We start from the raw sequence: 18,065 nt of genomic DNA, 5'->3' as shown, positions 1-18,065 counted from the left end.
CGTTCTTGTCATTAAAACAATACCTTATTACCACATAATTTTTGTGCAAAAAGAGGAGAAAACTTATACTTCGCAAAATCTTTCTAAATTAAGGGAAATCAAAGGAATTTAGGTGTAAAATCAAAGCTTTGAAAGCTCTTCAAATGTAGTGCTGACGCTTTTAGAAAGAAAACCAAGGAGTCGTTATTTCATTCCATCAATGCTTGAATTTCCAAAAAAAAAAAGAATGGAGAGAGGAGTTAGTAAGAATGGAAATTTAATTTTACAGAATGTACCACTACTTTTAATCTCTATTGATAAGTGAAGGCGAGAGAAGTAAGCACCACAAGAATTCTGAAGTCTGGCGTTAGCCGTTGGTTGGTTGTTGGTACATACTGGTAAGTATACTGGAACTATAGAACTACTGTACTGCAGAACTACGGCCAAAAGCCTGCAATCAAGTGACTGGGAGGTGCAAGGGAGGCGGTTTGGAGTCGCCTCCAACAAATAAGCTCCACATGTCCACACCGGGAGAACGAAAGTTCTCCCAGAAACTCATGGGACTAGAGGCTTGCAACCTGCCCAATGGTTTTAAAATTTTTAAGCAAAACACAGTAATAGAAAAGAGTCTCCTGATTCCGGAGGAAAGCCTGGTACGGTAGCGCCAGGTAGGACGGGGTTGCAGGAGTCATGTAGGATACCAAAACGGAAAAGGACTAGGATGGCGATCTGTACTTATAACGCACGTACGCTTGCATCGGAAGCGGCCATCGAAGATCTGATGATGCAAGCCAAGAAGATCAAGTACGACGTCATCGGACTGACCGAGACGAGACGACGTCACCCTCTCAACGCCGTATATGAATCTGGAAAAGAACTGTTCTTAGGAACATGCGACAGTAGAGGTGTTGGTGGAGTTGGCGTCCTCGTCAACACGAGTATGGCAAAGAACATCGACTCTTTTGAACAACTTACGACCCGAATCGGACGTCTGCGGATGAGAAGATGTGGCCCAATACCAGCTTTGACTATCTTCGTCGCTTACGCTCCAACATCAAGCTACGAAGAAGAAGAAGTCGAAGCTTTCTATATGGACCTGGAGAAGTTCTACCGAGAAGATCATGCCTTCTACAAGGTCATAATTGGCGATTTCAACGCCAAAGCTGGCCCGAAAAGAACGCATGAGGAAATTCACATCGGGACCAACAGCCTACAATGGAATGAACAGGGAGAGAGACTCTCCGAGTTCATCATGACGACTAAGACCATCCATGGGAACTCGCAATTGCAGAAGCCCTCCTCTCTACGCTGGACGTGGGAGTCACCCGGTGGAGGGTACCGTAATGAAATAGACCACATCATCGTCAATAAAAGGTTCTGGCTGACGGACGTCGGTGTTGTACCAAAGTTCTATACGGGATCGGACCATCGCCTCCTCCGAGGAAGATTTTCCTTCACAAGGAGAGCAGAGAAAGCCGCCAAGTTCAGAGAGAGAAATCCCAGGACTACCATCAACTGGGATCTCTTCGCTACGCTAGCCGGCTTTTGGGAAGATTCCGCAATGGACAACATCGACGAGGAATATGACCGGCTTGTCGAACACCTTCACGACTGCGCGAAGAAGGCTGAGAGTTTTAAAACCACCAAGAGACGCCTGTCTCTTCAAACTCTTGTGCTGATACGCCAGCGTGGAGCAGCACGAGCCGCAGGGAACGAAGAACTCACGTCCGAGCTCGCAAGGCTTTGCAGAGAGGCGATAAAGGAAGACCTTAAAGAGAAAAGAGCAGAAGTGCTGGCTGAAGCTGCAGAGGCGGGGAAAAGCATCCGCTATGCCCGTCGAGACTTCGCCAGTCGCAAGACGAGGATGACTGCTCTCCGGAACCCAAAGGGAACAGCCATTGCATCGAGAAGGGAGATGGAGAAAATCATCTACGACTTCTACTCTGATCTCTTCGACAGCCATGTCCACTTGCCTTCTCACCATCTGAGAGAAGATGGACAAGTCTTTCCAGAGGTTTTCCCGTCCGAAATACATAAATGTCGGTTAGAAATCGTACGGCACCCGGTCCCGACAGAATAATACCAGAACACCTGAAGAGCCTTCCGCCAGTACTCATCAACACCCTGGCGTGGCCCTTTACGCGTTATCTGTCGGAATGCAAGGTTCCTAAACAGTGGAAGACCACCAAGACCGTGTTGTTGTATAAAAAGGGAGATCCGCATGACATCGGCAACTATCGTCCAATCTGCCTACTGTCCGTCATCTACAAGCTCTTTACAAGAGTAATCCTTAATAGGATTGAAAAAGTCTTGGATGAAGGACAGCCATGCGAGCAAGCAGGGTTTCGAAAAGGATTCAGCACGATTGACCACATTCACACTGTTTCGAAACTCATCGAGGTATCACGAGAGTACAAGATGCCGCTCTGTCTCACCTACATCGACTTAAAGAAGGCCTTCGACTCGGTTGAGACGAAAGCGGTCGTGGAAGCCTTGGACAACCAAGGCGTCCCTACTCAGTATATAAAGGTAATTTGAGAGTTGTACAGTAACTTCACGAGCGGAATTTCGCCATCCTACAAGAAAATCATCGTGGAAGTGAAGAGAGGGCTTCGACAGGGTGACCTTTTCAACTAAAATATTCACAGCCACCCTCGAGAACGCAATGCGAAAGTTGGAACGGGACGACATGGGAGTGAAGGTTGATGGTCGGCTGATGACATCGTACTGATAACATCTAGCAGCCAAGCGGAACGAATGCTGACCGAATTCGACGAAACATGTGGATACATAGGTCTTCAGCCGAATCTGCAAAAGACGATGTTCATGCGCAACGGATGGGTCTCGGATGCCCCATTCACGCTCAACGGAACGAACATATCCGAATGCACCAGCTACGTTTATCTGGGTCGGGAACTGAACATGATGAACGACCTGACCCCCGAGCTGGGCAGGAGGAGACGAGCGGCTTGGGGAGCGTACAAGAGCATCGAGGATGTAGTGAAGAAGACCAGGAACACCCGGCTCCGTGCTCACCTCTTCAACACCACCGTACTTCCTGCTTTCACCTATGCTTCGGAAACCTGGGCATTTCGCAAGCAGGAAGAAAACGCGGTGAGCGTCATTGAACGCGCAATTGCGAGAGTGATGCTAGGAGTATCCCGTTTCACGCAAGTGAGGGACGGGATTCGAAGTTCTCTCCTACGTCAGCGATCGAAGATTAGAGACGCCGCCGCGTTTGCCAAGGAAAGTAAAATAAGGTGGGCCGGACACGTGATGCGCTTTGATGACAACCGTTGGACCAGAGCCGTGACGACTGGGTTCCCCGCGATATTAAGCGCACTAAAGGAAGACCGCCGACCCGATGGTCAGATTTCTTCACGAAGTCCTTGAAAGAAAAATATGATGCTCTTCGTGTCCCACGCGAAAGGAGGAACCACTGGGCTACTCTGGCACGCGATCGGGACAAATGGAAGAATTACTGGCGCCCGCTCGACAAGTTCGAAGATCAGCAGGAGTCAAGGTGATCAAGGTGATCAAGGTGATAGAACTACTGTATAGAATAGAACGTATTAAAGAGAGATTCGAATAAAAGTTTAAGACGAAAATATACACATTTGTCGCTTACTGAGTAGCGCTTTACATGACTAGCGGTTGGCTGACGATCAAAGATGTGGTATACCACCATCGTAGTTATAAAAGTGAAGTCTCAGCCACATTGGAAACAATGAAACACAGCAAAAAATCGCATCTGTATCGGATAAATTACGCACAACACACTGTTTATGATAATGTCACTTTGCCAGAACTTGGAGGATCGTAGCACGCTACGGAGGCAGAAAAAAGCGTCAACGACAAGGGTTTCTGCCTATTGCTTCTCCCTAGGACCCCCAACAAATTATAAACGAAAAGTGTGCACATGAATCCAGAGACTTAGGTTGATGAGTTTTCACATGTGGAAAACTATTAAGCGACGAATCGATGCAAGTGTAAATAAGCTTCCATTGCATCAAGAAATCTGAGAAATCACAAACGATTTCTTTCAATTTTTACCTTTTATTTGGGTTCGACTAGATCCCAACGTTAATATTTCTATTTCTAAAGAGAAGTTCACTAAGTATGGATAAGAAAGTATGCTCTAACTTTATAAAAGCTTGGTGCATTTGCGTAGCTCTTCATCTTTAGTATGATCTTTCTGAAGCAATGACTAAGTTTGAGTGAGAAGAAGTGCTTCCACCTGCAAGCAGCAATAAGAAGTGTTGAAAATCCCTGCCTATGCTTCACATACATCATCGACAAGTGTCAACGTTGGTCTTTTGATTTCAGAAGGATTTCGACTCTGTGTTTGCTGGAAGTCTTTTTAAATGCGGAATGTACCTTCTGTGCTGATTCCGAAAAATTTGGAGTTTTTAATTCTTTCTTCTTTTAATTTGGGTCATATTTTGCTGTTAATACAACGCGGAGGGAGTATGGCGCAGTTAATAAGTGGTTTGACTGTGACTGCACTGTCATTGGTTCGAAACCCCGCCAGAGCCAACTAAGCCCTCCGTCCTCAGTAATTGATAAGCCTGTGCCAGACTTGTCTCAAAGAAAAAAAAACAAACAAAGATTGACTTGCATCGGTTGGTCCCCGTTAGTCTTTGTAGAGACTAATACGCTTTCGTAAATCTCACTGATTCAGAGTTAAAGTTAAAGGCATCACCCCACGAATCTGGGGTGGTACGGGTTTCAGGTGGAGTATTCGTATACGGGATAGTAGATTATGGAGAGGATGGTGATTCCGTCCATTTCTTCCTAATTGCCGTAAAAATGGCCCGGAAAAAAAATGCGGCGCATGCACAAGGCCGGCGCGCTCCAATCGAACTCCTTGTAGAAAATACTGCGCCGGAACGCCCGAAGCCGTATCTTCGGGGCCGTTTTTTACGGCAATTAGGAAGAAATGGACGGAATCACCATCCTCTCCATAATCTACTATCCCGTATACGAATACTCCACCTGAAACCCGTACCACCCCAGATTCGTGGGGTGATGCTTTTAACGCGTTGGCACATCCCAAACAGATTAATACGTGGAAGACTTTTATTTTGTTACTTCTATTGTCGATGGTCTGGATTCCGGACTTTCAGCAAGGAGTCTTGCATCTTAAACAAGTGGTCCGATATGTGTTAATACAGCTAATACACGTAGGCGTCATTCTTATTCACTTTGAAAGCTGTCGTTCCACTGCGATAACCGTTCTTTTTCACATTTGGTGCAGGCTTAGAACATCTCTATTAGTACTGAGCTGAGAAGTAAGTAGTGAGTCATGTAATGGTAAAAATTAGCGAACGTTTAGCTGGGTGTTTAGCTACCGTATGAATGTTTTCTGTAGGGTGAAAAGGCTCCTGAGAGAACAAATCACTAGTGACTTTGATTTTCCCAGTCTCTGACGAAGCCGAAAACGCCGAAAGTTTAGGTGTCGAAAAATATCAATACCAATCTTGGTCATAACTCAAGAAAATCAATAAAAAAAAGCTAAGTAGTGAGCGTTCTTTCTTCCAGAATTGCAAATTCACACACGAATACAAAATATTGGTAAAGCGTTATCAAATGGATCAAAAAGAGAAGCACCATCCTGCAAGATGTTCTATTCTAACTTTTTTTTTTTTATTCTATTCACTCCTTTTTGGAATTATTAAAATTCTCAATTTATTGGAAATAATAAAAATTCCTCATGTTCCATTGAAGTGGAGTAATAGATTGGTGAAACGATGATATACGATGCTATGATAGCACTTGTTTTTTGAATTCTTCCGAAATTTAAGGGCAGGTGAGGCGCTGTCGGTGAGAGATTCCGCTGTGTCTCTACGATCGATCGGAGGTTCTAATCCGCCCTAGTGTCAACCAATTTTTTCATCCCTCCGGGGCCGATAAATTGGTAACAGACCTGTCTGGGAGAATGGAAAAATTGACGTGACACTTCCCACTTTCCCTAGTCCCCTCAAGTCATTGTATGGACTAACTACACGTTCGTTAACCTCAAACGATTCTGAATTGAAGTAAACGTGGTAGCGCATCCCAAGCGGATCGATTGATGCTAGGAAACTTTATCCTTCACCCTTTAATCGAAATGCTTTTAACGCTTGGAGTAGCGCTGCATTTGAAGAAGGAGCAGTGCCTGAAGATTGCCCTGTGGGTTCACTTTCACGCTCATAAAAGAGGATTTTGACGTCATAGATCGGAACACACATCAATTGTAGTGGGTTATGAGGAAATTTCTGTCTTCTCAGGTCCTTTAGAATGAAAAATTTTACTGTTGATCAGTCAGCAGTACACTGTTTGATTAAAAAATCTTTGCATAAGATCTTTCAAAATCTAGGTAGAATAAAATTCTGGAAACGGCACAAAAAAGAAGAAGTTTAAGGAAGTGCAGGGTCTTCCGAATATAATATTGCTAACAGCCTTCCTGAGCAAAGACGGAATCCACATTTCTTTTCGAGGCGAGATGGGAATCATGACACTGATTTTCTATTCGAATTTTTCCCGTTCGAGTCGCGATCAAGAGCATTAATTCTGGGCCAGCTCCTGGACCTCACTTTATATCACTTTCTTCGAGCTGCTTTTTATTCACTCCACGTTATTCTAGCACATAACGCCATCTCTTCACAAAGAAAATATCAATGCAAGACCTCGCGAACTATTCTTGTACTTGAGGTGACCGAGGAGATCATTCAAGAGCACCGTACGATATGTTTGCTGACCGTTTTACACAAAGTGCTCAAGAAGATTGTGCTCATGAGCATATTTAGGGCGCTGGATAAAGTTCAACCTCAGGAACAACTGGATTCAGGTTTTGCTAATGGAGCGCATGAGAGATGGCTGAGAGAAAGGCTGATGTGTTCCCACAACACGGGTCAGATAAGAGCTCAACTGGGTACGGCTCAAAGATCTCGTCAAGATTAGTCGCATAAGAATGTCGCGAATGACGACTGCGAAGGAAGGGAATAAACGAAAACTGTTCTGGAGCACCCACGATCAGTGAAGACGGATCATCTGAAAAAAAATGAGTACGAAAAGCGTTTATCTCAGATACCCACTCTCAGATTTTCACAGAATGTGACACTAATTGTTGAATGCAAACTTCTTGAACTATTCTGAAGTCTTCGGGAATGAATGCCTTATGAGATCCACGCACTCATTCCTTTTTTAATATGACAGTTGAAAATGTTGTTTTTTTTGTTGTTGTAAGAAACAGAAATTTGAAGAAAATTTTAAACACTCTTAAGGACAATTAATGCATCACTAAACATGTCGTTTTGATCATATTGTGCAGAACGGAGATGCCGAAGCTCTGAAAAAGAATCACCTCAGTAAATAAATCTTGTAACTTTGTTCTTCTTTATTTTTTATTCACCATACAATGAAAATCAATCGACAATGGAATCGCGATTGTTAGTCTCCACATTGTTTCACCTAATGGGCAGGTCCGCTTCTTACAGAACGTGTGATGGTGTGAATCGAAGAAGTTTGCGACCGCCCAACTAATATCCTTGAGTTTGGTTTTCTTAGCTAAGGAAGCTTTAAGGGCCAGAATAAGTGATAATATGACGGGGCCATGTCAGGAGGATAGGGAGTGGAGCACTATGTACCAACTTAGTTCTTTGAGGTTTCAGTGAGTCTCCTTAGCTATGTAGGGTCTCGCATCATCATGAAGGAGATGCACCGAAGCTTGTCTGGGCTGCTTTTCTCGATTATTTCCCGCGAGTTTCTGGAGTTGAGTGGCGTAAATGAGAGTAGTGATCGCGTTTCCTTCTGGGAGCAGCTCGTAGTACAGCATTGCTCTCGAATCTCAGAAGTAGAGTTGTCTTCTCTTGCGAAGCGAGTGAGCCAGCCGTGGAGGTAATGGTGACCACAAGTTGCTGTTGATGTTGCGCACTGCTGGTGTCGGTTCGGTGCGCCGGCTCCATTCGTAGAATCATAGAAGATGATAATTGAAGATGTTCTTGTGAAGTTGACATTGTGCTTATGCCTAAGGAAACGTATCCTGCCGTGTAGATCACAAGTGTTATATCGTCGCAGCACACATTCGTTGGTACGCTGAGCAGCGACAGGTGCGTGCAACCAGCGACCACGTCCGGTGAAACATTACGAAAGACTTGCATCAATCTGTATGGCTATCGTTTTCACCATCTTGAACGACTATGGAAAAGCTGACCCTAGGCAGTGTGACACTCGATGTAATGAACGTGAGAATGTTCCAATCAACCTTTATTTGGGCCTTCGAAGGCGGCGTAAAATCCGAAACGTCAGACTAATGAAGATTGCATCTAGAATCCTGGAAGGCACCCTGACAAAACATAGATAGATGAATGCCGAGATTTCAAGGCAGAGCACGTTTGAACAATGTATCATATTTCCCCACCCGGTGGGTCAATTTTCACGTGACGAGTCATTTCGCATATGGAGGAAGGAGTTATTTGTTGGCTTATCACTAAATTTGCTGATCAAAGCATGAATATTCTACAGTTTAGTAGTCACTTCTTTACAGTTTACTAGTCACTTCTTTCTAATCTTCTTTTCTCTCCCTTTGTTTTCGTTGTTACTCCGAGTTGTGTGTAATTAACCAAGTATTAGATGGGATAATACATAGCTCTCAACAATATGGTGAATCGGGGAGCTTCAAGAGTTGTGGACTTCATTTCAGAAGAATACACCGCCTGTGCCGAATCAGAACTTGATTCTTACTGATTTGGACTAAAGATGTCTCAGTACCATGTACAGATATATGTAGAATGTTATGGCTTTATTCGTTGCGTGCTGCTACTGTAGATACTGGTGTCACAGCGTTTGCTTTATCCATTTCATAAGTTTGAATTTTAATTGCAGTAGGGAATCACGTGTGCCCCAGTCTAGTGGCTCTCTATAAGTAGCTACTTCACAGTCATGGAGTCCGTCAGTTCGTCTAACATAGTGCCACACCTTATGGTGGATAGTAGAGGTTCTACTCCGAGTGACTGGAAGTATCGTTCAACATGAGCGCATGGTCTAAGACAGTGGTGCACTGCGATGGAAGCAATAGCGTACCGAAAGGATTCCGGAGATGGAGACGGTTGTAATCGCAGCTATAGTAAGCGGCTGGTCGTCACCCAAGTCTAAAAACCCCCGTTTAGTCCCTGTGGGACGACCCAAGCCTAAGAGGTTGAGGGGGCGTGAGTGGCACCAGAGCTTTTGGTGCAGGATAGGCTGTCCACAACGCGGAGCGACGAAACCGTACTGAAGCAGAGGCGCTGAATCAGACGAGACGCCTGGAGTAACAGTCAGATCTTATATTTAGTAAGGAGAATGAGCAGACAAAGCGTCCCACTACCGTTATCCGCAGGTGGACCTGGAACGCCCCAACCTCAACAGATTGACATGCTCGTTCATTACAGAACTAGAATCCCTGACGAAGATGGGAAGACGCCAAACTTCCCTTCTCGACGACGTTCCCAACGAGCATCAGCTTCAGATTCCAAACGATAAAGCACTCAAAATATAGTGTTTAGAAGAGAACAGCTCACTATAACTTACAACACTGAAGGGAAGTATCGACCCAGCCCCAAACTTCCAAATCCTCAACGGAAGCCATAGGGCAGATATTAATCCTTTGAAATGTTGAGATCAGAACTGCTACCATGCATATGTCACATACCTACAGATTAATATCACAATTTCGTGGTGCCATTTTTTATTTTATTTGTAAAGTCGTCGAAGCCTCAGAGAGGAGTCGTCCTCTACTCCGATTGGCAACCATACATCCACGATTGATCGCACAAAAATGTCCATTATTGAGGTATCCGTTGCATTCGTTCTCAGAGAAATTGCAGAACAAACACATTTCTTCTGTCTAAAAGTTGCAGACTAACTTCCGTAATATTCTCTGCGCGTCTCGTTAACGCTATCTCGTCTTGTATTTCTTTTGTTGTTCCTTCTCTCTTTTGTTGTTTCTTTCTCTTTTGTTTTGAGACTTGAAATTGTGTACAGTACTATAAGAATTGGTATTGGTCGGAAGCTGACCGTCAAACTTCAATAACCTTTCCAGGTCAACTGTGTCTAGTTCGGTAGTAGTTGAATTTGAGCTCAAAATCTACACAAACATCAAGAAAATGTAGCCTATTCGGATCTCTTTTTTTTTGGTTTGAGCAATTTCTCAATAAGGTTTCAGAAGAAAAAATATGTTAGCGCACGCAGGTTAATATGGACTACCGATAACCTTTCAAATTATAAAAAAATCCATTTATCTTAGTAATGTTGAAAAAAAAAACCTGCATGAGTTGCTGAAAGAAGGTACGAGAAAATGATTATCATTCCCATTGCATTTAAGTGCTCACAATTTGGCTCAAACTTCTGCTCGGTAAGCTGAAAGCAGAAACTCCTTTTAATGCTCATTTCCGTCCCGTCATATTTACGAGAAATTCTTTAGGAATAATCAAAATATGACTTACCACAGGATCGTTGAAAATACGAAACCAAGCCAATATATATATATATATATATATATATATATATATATTGGCTTGGTTTCGTATATATATATATATATATATATATATATATATATATATATATATATATATATATATAATATTGCGCCTTGAACTGAACACTGGTATATAGTATAATACTATATACTAGTGTTCAGTTTTATTTCGTTCAGTTTGCCTATAGAGTGGAGGATTCTTGTCTACGATTATTGCCATCGTTGCCTTTTTTTCCAAAATTGTAAACAAGCAATTTTCTACTTCCGCCGTACACTTCTGCTTGAAATGAATTGAAAGCAGCGATTAGAGGTGACAAAAAATAAGAAACTGTTCTCAATGAGCACTTTGCTGGAGATTCATGAAGGATAAGAGTGGATCTTCAAGCTGCGACTGATGTACAAACTCTGACAATCCAGTTTTTATATACATTATACTGTAACCTACACATCAATTTATAGTCAGTAATAAAGATTTCTATAACTCCGAAAAAATCGCAGCAAAGTGTGTTCAGCGACTCTTGTGTTGATCGGCGGCAGTCACCCTCCTCCGAAGTATGGAACTAGAAGTCTTGAGAGACTCATTGACGAAGATCTCACTGCTTTCTAGAGTTACTTAGGACTATAACTGACACGAGAAAAAAACCTCTTCTGTCATTGCAACCGCGTCTGCAGTGTTGTATCGTAACGCGCGTTTAATCTACAGTTTTGTCTTTGTGCTCACAATGCTACATCCTACTTGCGGAAGTGATATATACACTGAAACAGCCGCTTAAGAAGTAACTAGCAGTCATTTTGATTTGACGTAGCACGGTTATCTTCTTCAAAATGATAGTGACGATCGTATCAGTCAACTCAATTTAGAAGGGAGAGCTTTTGTTACCTGAGAGCGGCGTCTGCCAATAGTAAGCGACTACAAAATGCTTGTCAGCAGGTCTTTTGCAGTACAACAAAATCTGAAGTTAAAATCAACGGATGAATATAGGTCCTAAACAATGACTTGCGGTGGTTAGCCGTTTTCTTTGATCTACTTTTTTCCTTCCCAGACAAGTTCGATACCAGTTAACGACCATGAGAGGATGAAATACTTTCTTAGGTTTACGGCAGTTTTAAAACGTTGACCGAGCAGTTGTAGTGGAATCCCTCGTCATACCCACTATCTCGACGGAATTAATGTTACTCGACGTCCTTCATGGACTATCTTTATCAGCTTCTCCATCAAACTTTCCCTTTTGTTATTGCTCTCCTAAAGCGCTGAAATACGGCTGCATCTACCCACTTCTTGTTTCTGGGATGCACTATAGACGACTTTGAAGCATCCACAAAAGTCCTTCTATTTTTTGGACTATCCTGTTTCCTGCGCTGCGCGGACACCTATCCTGCTCCGTTTAGGGCTCAAACGATTGCTTCGCGAGTTCTCATACAATATGTCGTCGTCCAATGTAACATCTCAGTGGTTTCAACGTTGTGAAAAGTGAAATTTGTTTTTAAAAAATGTTAGATATAGTACAGTTAATTTTATGAAGTTTCTCGGTGCACATAAAGATCCTATACAAACACATGAAAAAGATCTCTATGTGTTCTACAAGAGCAGAGATCCGTGGCCCTTGCCTCTTGTATAAATTGTGCCTTTGTACAATCGAGCAGGGAAACGTACCAAGTAAAGCACCATATAAAAGTATAAATGAGACCTACTTTCATTCGGAAGTTAATATTATATTATTTGTTATTATTATTCCCAACATGTTTTGTGAAACTCAGTTATCCTGTTAAACCGTGGAGGAACGTTGCTCAAGTGTAGTGCTCGGATACTAGGTGAACGTTGGAAATAAAAAGGATTATTATTATGATTATGCGTTTTAGAATAAATAACAATTGCAGAGTTGTTACGCAGAACTGACAGTGCCTTTCATCAGAACTAACATCTGGTACATGTACTCACATATGCTATTTAGTAGGTGGAGAAAATGTTTTTTAAAATTTGGAACACAATATTGTGAGACTTGTAAGTTACGCCCAGCGGTCATGTGACATTGCGGTCAAAGCGTTACGTAACTTCCACGTGTCTTCTAGTTTTGTTCACTTATTCTTAACTGTGAACTGTTCTCTACCTTGTTGCGAATCCTCAGCAAGTTTCAGAATCACGTAAAACTTTATCTTTTGTTCAAACAAGACATGCAAATACTACATGAAAGCGCAGAGGTGTATGATTTTGAGGTGTATTATTAGATTAAATATTTCAGACTTTTATGTGCTCTGAGTGTCTATTCATTGCTGTAGTAAGCGTCGCACATTGGAGGCGGCACTCATCCCACTAAATGGGTAACGCTTACTTCAGTCTGATCGTCGCTCCCGTCAGGACACTCTTTGTTGAGCTCGGTCTCGGCGTCACTGTCCTTGGCGTTGAGGGCGTTGTATCATGTGTTCTTGCACGGTCGTTGTCGAGTGGGTGGCCTTCGTGTCGTCTACGCATGGATCACAAGGTTCCAGCCGCTCCCCTTCAGTGTCAGAGGGCTCCTCTTCTGAATGAAAATGTTACGGTATCGATCAACAAGGATGCAAAGCCCATTGCTTACGCTGTAAATGTCATTTTTCATCAATGCTTGAGCACTTTCATTTCAGATTTTTGAAATTATTTGGCTGTGGATGAATTCCTCCACCAATTACCTGGATTTGATTTTGGTGCTCGTTTCTAAGACATGACATAATGTGTATTCACTTCACCTACTTCTCTTCGCCTTGGTCTGGATGAAATGGAAATCATTTATTAGCTCCCTCTTACTTCACTGCCCAGCCAATAGGACACCGTCCAACCATTGTCTAAATATTTAAATTTTTGTGTTTGTTTGTTTTTTGTGTGTTTTTATACCTAGTTTTGCCATAGATTATATTGTAAAAGTGCATATCTATACTATAGATGTGTATTTTTATGTTTACTTTTAGCTATAGATGCTTCAAGACTCAAGGATTACCATTTTATGTCGCTTTTTTTTTCGCTCCAACTGTAAATACTGTCACTTTTAAGCGTAACTTCATGACCTGATGTTGTAAAGTTTAAATTTACAAATTACGAATTAAAATTTAAGATCAATCAGTTTGTTTGCTAAAATTAGCTGTTGATGAAGAATTTCTCTGCAAAAAGGGGATATTAGTACTAGCGTTTGCGTATAGGGAACTAAAGGCAAAAAAAAAGATGTAATAGGACTAGTGCTACGATTTGATAATCATACTTATTCCAGTTTCATACAGATAATCGTCTTACCACTGATAGTCACGAATGTGTTTTCAAACATTAATCAAAATCTTTTGCATTGTAGACAGTTCTGCTATCAAAAGGTTGAATTCCTTTATCGAGTTTATGAGGTCCTGAAGCCGAGTCCTTTTTACGATAAATAAGTTTGTTTCTTATTCGTAAAATATTTCGCTTGTAATGTTTCTATTTTGATTGCTAAAGTATGCTTCAGAATTAGCATCAGAGTTTTTTCCCCAACAGCGTAGCATATTGGAAAAAAAGTCATCCCCTTTTTCCTCTGATTTCTTTGCTTCACTGGTTTTTCCTCCCATTAGAGTAAAAAAAACTCCTGAACAGTTCCTTAACTCCATGAAAGTATTGGATGAAATCCTTCCCTTCCTTTTCAGAAAAAGAAAACCTGAGAATGATAATGCTGATTTCGAGTTAATAGTCTCCAAACAATCTTCTTCTGCTTTAACCACAGTTTGGTGGTGAAAAATCTGGCACGCTTTCGTAATTTCGTAGTGACATCACACGCTTTCGTATTGCCGATTCGATCGTCATCATTTGAAAAGCAGTGCAGTCTGGAAAGGGTTCCCGTTAGAGGCTTAAGAAAAGAGAGATATATAGATAGGCTAGCAGTTTGACTTCGTTGGTGATGGAGGTCGACCACAGGCATTTCGTTAAGGAGTTAAATGCAGAAGTGGCCTTAGCGCATCTTTGCTGAACATCTCTCTCGTAGCTGCCGTTGTTCTTTAGCGTACAACCCAGGTAACAGAACTCATCGACGAGTTCTATTGGTTGTCCGTCCACCCTGATTCCCGTTCGAGGTCTCGAAGAGATCCACATCTGCTTGCATTTATCAGGGGGTAGACGTAGTCCATAGGCTGCAGCCAGCTTCGATACAAGGTTGACAACATGTTGAAGTTTCGTACTGCTTTCCGCGAATATAACAATATCGTCGGCGTACTCGAGATCAGTCAAGGGGCACCCCGATGGTGCTAAGACAATGTCGACAGGACACTGGTCGACTACTCTTCGCATAATGTCGTCGATGGCGAAATTGAACAGGAAGGTTCCTGCCACTGCCCCTTGTCTTACTTCAGTTACCACTTTAAACGGTGTTGTACATCCGGCTGGTGTTCGAACTGCAGCAGTTGTTCGTTGATTCATGTCATCAAGCAAGTGAACGAACTTTCCTGGTACTTCATCCTGGAGAAGACGGCTTCGATGAGGAGAGTCAAAAGCGGTTTCAAAGTCCAGAAAAGCTAATTGCATTGGCTTGGAGTACTGCTGCTAGATTCCGGCCACTCTCCTAACCATGAACACGTAGTCAATCGTAGATCAGCTAGAACGAGAGCCAGCTTGCTCGTCGCGCGTTGTTTCTTTGCGATGTTTAGTGAGTCGTCCAGGATAATCCGCTCAAAACTTTGTACAAAACACGCTCAAGGAGATTCCTCGATGATTCCTAGGGTCCGTGACAGATAACTTCTTGTGGAGGGGAATTATGATAACGTGTCTCCACGAGTCAGGTTCCCTTTCATCTATCCATATTGAACGGATAATCTTTGCCATTTCACGGGTCCCAGACGGAGGAAGTTATCTCAGCATTTCAGCGCTAATCTCGTCGTCTCCAACAGATTTTCTATTTTTCATCTTTTGGATACAGTCCAGAACCTCCAACTCGGTCGGTGGTTCTTCGTTAACCGCATATGTCTTCCTGTGAACCTGCTCGTGGTAAGGAGCTGACGGCGCTTGCCGGTTCGGCAAGGTCTTAAAGTGATCCCTCCAAATTGGAAGGGTTGCTTCACCGACAGCCTCTCCACTGGCAGTGTTGAGGACTGGAGAACATCTATTCATTTTGCCGCTATACTTCTTTGATAAAGCATAGGCTTCCGCGGGTCCTTGACCTCCCACACCTTTTCAAACTTCATCGCTCTTGGCGTCCACTCGTTATCGCGGTCTTGTTGCAGTTGACGACGCAGCTTCCTTCTAAGACGCTTCCTGGTTGAACTCATCAGCGCTGCACGCGACGCGTACAGAATTGTACGTGGATTTTGTTTCCGCAGATGCAAAGGCAAACTTCTTCCGCGGCAATAGAACCGGGAGCGTTTCCTTTGCAGCGTCCTGGATGCACTTTGTTAAGGAATCTGCATCGCTTAGCTTCTTCCTGGTCCGTACTCCAACATGAAATTTTCATTCTTGTATACCCTAGGTGAAAAGTAGCCAAGCAGCCATCTGAGCAACTTCCTTTCCTTTTTAATCAAGCCTCTCTATTGCCGGCAGACGGTTTTCGATTCGTACACAATAAAAGGACGAATTACGAATAAGTAAACTCGCAACTTGATTTGGTTGGTGATGGAGGTCGAAAGCAGGGATTTAATTGAGGAGTTGAATGCAGAAGTGATCTTAGTGCAAGTTGGTGCTGAATATCTTTCTCGCCGTTGCCGTTGTTCTACTGTTGTTGTTGCGAACGTCGAACATCGCTGACAGTTTAGTAGATTTTTTTTCTGAGCAGACGAGTCTCATCATTGCACCAACGATTAAGAAGAATCAGCGACCCGATCAGCCCAACCGCTTTAACCTGAGAAAATCGTTACCAGCAGAAAACGACATCTCGTAAACTACAGCTCCACTACGTCATCACATGGATATCCACAAATCTAGAGCTGTCTGGAGTGTTCGATTCCTACCACTGCTCAGTCCTTCTCTGCTTGCAATTAGGGTTTCAGAAAAGAAGTCGAGGAGTTCAACTTTTACCGGAGATCGAAATCGCAGGTCTGAAGGACGAGGGACATAGAAGAAAATTTCACCAACAATGTATCGATAAATATTGGAGTACGTACGAAGGAGAAGCTTGATGACGCCGACTTCCTCACTAGCTGTATTCAGCCTACAAAGAAAGCGCTCCCGGTTTTGATGCAGAGGAAGAAGTTCGCCTTTCGTATCTGCGGAGACTAAATCCATGGACACTTCTGTATGTGTCGTCCGCACTACTGCCGATCGGAGCCAGGGAAAGCGTTTGTGGAGAAACGTGCATCGTCAACTAAAACGCGATCGTAAGAACGAATGGATTTAGAGAGAAAAAAGAGTTTGAAAGTCCGTCAGAGAACGAGAACACAAAGAAAGGATATGTTCTACTAAAACGGCGGCAAAATGAAGAGATGTTCCCCTGTCCTCAACACCGCCAATAAAGTCGTTGTTGGGGAGGCGGCCATGTACATCTGAAGAAAACATTTGAACACCTTGCTGAACTGACAAGAGCTATCAGTCCGTGAACTCGAGAATCTCCAACGACGAACATACACAAGCGTCAGCGAGGAACGACCAACCGAGTCGGAAGTTTTGGTCTGTATCGAAAAGATGAGAAATGGAAAATCTGATGGAAACGACAGAATTAGCGCAGAATTGCAGAAATCTCTTCTCCCTTGTGGGATTCGTGAGATAACGAGGTTCATCCATTGAATGTGGATCCACGAAAGGATACCTGACTCATGGAGACGCGCTATCATAATTCCTCTCCACAAGAAGTTATCCGTCACGGAACCCAAGAACTACCGAGGAATAACTTTGCTTCGCGTAATGTGCAAGATCTTAAAGCGGATACTGAATCGGCCTACGAAAGAAAACATTGGAAAGAATCCACCCGTGATGAACAAACCAGGTTTCATCCTGGTCCATCTACGATTGGGCGGGAGTAGCACAGTAAGAAGTTCTATTCTCTCGTCGGAGGTTCGAATCCGCCCTAGTGCTCACCAAGCCTTTCATCCCTCCGTGGTCGATAAATTGGTACCAGACTTGTCTGAATAGATAAAAACAGTGACTTGACATATCGGCTAGCCACCGTAAGTCATTGTATGGACCACTTCTATCCCACATTCTATCCTCTATCCTCTATCTTTTATCCATATACGATTGACCAGGTGTTCACTGTCGGGAGAGCAGCACCCGCACCTTGTGCAACTAGTGTTCTTAGACTTAGAAGTGGCTTTTGACTCTTTTCACCGCGATCGTCTTTTCAACGCGCTTTGCGTCGATTTACTTCGAAGTGGAACTTGATGTTTTCGAAGGACAAAGACAAGGGTCTGTCGCCTGACCTTCCTTGTTCAACTTTCCCGTCGATGAAATCATGCAAAGAAAAGTTGAGCAATATCTGTTGATTTGGTTCTCGCACCATTTGGAAGTCCTTTGGTCGATCTCGAGTACGCCGACGATGCAGTGACATTTGTTTCAAACAAAACAAATGTTACAACATTTTATCAACCTTGTATCAAAATTAGCAGCTAGCGGTTTGCGACTCTGCCGTGACAAACGTAAGCAGAAGTGTGCCTCCGCGAATCACTCAGGACCTTTATTTGC

General features: G+C 43.1%; 7 protein-coding genes across 8 annotated transcripts; 3 read left to right on the top strand and 4 right to left on the bottom strand.

The window, feature by feature from the left end:
- Window positions 1-700: 700 nt before the first annotated feature.
- Window positions 701-2,517, top strand: RB195_011250 (uncharacterized protein; the record flags this gene model as incomplete). 2 transcript variants are annotated; one of them, XM_064192589.1, is made up of 2 exons in its annotated part: window positions 701-1,993; window positions 2,077-2,517. In XM_064192589.1, 2 exons carry the CDS (start codon window positions 701-703, stop codon window positions 2,515-2,517), a joined length of 1,734 nt encoding a protein of 577 aa, XP_064050171.1. The 2 variants fall into 2 exon arrangements, with proteins under 2 accessions (XP_064050171.1, XP_064050172.1); XM_064192588.1 differs by lacking the exon at window positions 2,077-2,517 and having other exon boundaries at window positions 701-2,059.
- Window positions 2,518-2,736: 219 nt separating this feature from the next.
- Window positions 2,737-3,372, top strand: RB195_011249 (uncharacterized protein; the record flags this gene model as incomplete). Its single annotated transcript, XM_064192587.1, has 1 exon — window positions 2,737-3,372. One exon carries the CDS (start codon window positions 2,737-2,739, stop codon window positions 3,370-3,372), a length of 636 nt encoding a protein of 211 aa, XP_064050170.1.
- A 4,337-nt stretch (window positions 3,373-7,709) lies between these two features.
- RB195_011248 (uncharacterized protein) lies at window positions 7,710-8,120 on the bottom strand (the record flags this gene model as incomplete). Its single annotated transcript, XM_064192586.1, has 1 exon — window positions 7,710-8,120. The coding sequence occupies one exon, from the start codon at window positions 8,118-8,120 to the stop codon at window positions 7,710-7,712; it is 411 nt and encodes a 136-aa protein (XP_064050169.1).
- An 883-nt stretch (window positions 8,121-9,003) lies between these two features.
- RB195_011247 (uncharacterized protein) lies at window positions 9,004-10,268 on the bottom strand (the record flags this gene model as incomplete). Its single annotated transcript, XM_064192585.1, has 5 exons — window positions 9,004-9,110; window positions 9,150-9,263; window positions 9,529-9,649; window positions 9,864-9,983; window positions 10,263-10,268. 5 exons carry the CDS (start codon window positions 10,266-10,268, stop codon window positions 9,004-9,006), a joined length of 468 nt encoding a protein of 155 aa, XP_064050168.1.
- Window positions 10,269-12,792: 2,524 nt separating this feature from the next.
- RB195_011246 (uncharacterized protein) lies at window positions 12,793-13,104 on the top strand (the record flags this gene model as incomplete). Its single annotated transcript, XM_064192584.1, has 1 exon — window positions 12,793-13,104. One exon carries the CDS (start codon window positions 12,793-12,795, stop codon window positions 13,102-13,104), a length of 312 nt encoding a protein of 103 aa, XP_064050167.1.
- Window positions 13,105-14,306: 1,202 nt separating this feature from the next.
- RB195_011245 (uncharacterized protein) lies at window positions 14,307-14,984 on the bottom strand (the record flags this gene model as incomplete). The annotated part of the gene is made up of 1 exon (XM_064192583.1): window positions 14,307-14,984. The coding sequence occupies one exon, from the start codon at window positions 14,982-14,984 to the stop codon at window positions 14,307-14,309; it is 678 nt and encodes a 225-aa protein (XP_064050166.1).
- A 321-nt stretch (window positions 14,985-15,305) lies between these two features.
- Window positions 15,306-15,724, bottom strand: RB195_011244 (uncharacterized protein; the record flags this gene model as incomplete). The annotated part of the gene is made up of 2 exons (XM_064192582.1): window positions 15,306-15,479; window positions 15,626-15,724. 2 exons carry the CDS (start codon window positions 15,722-15,724, stop codon window positions 15,306-15,308), a joined length of 273 nt encoding a protein of 90 aa, XP_064050165.1.
- Window positions 15,725-18,065: the final 2,341 nt, after the last annotated feature.

Source organism: Necator americanus, chromosome III (genome assembly GCF_031761385.1).
Source record: "Necator americanus strain Aroian chromosome III, whole genome shotgun sequence".
In the NCBI taxonomy this organism is placed as follows: Eukaryota; Metazoa; Nematoda; class Chromadorea; order Rhabditida; family Ancylostomatidae; genus Necator; species Necator americanus.
The sequence above is the reverse complement of the archived record's forward strand: the minus strand, read 5'-3'. Positions and strand labels throughout refer to the sequence as shown.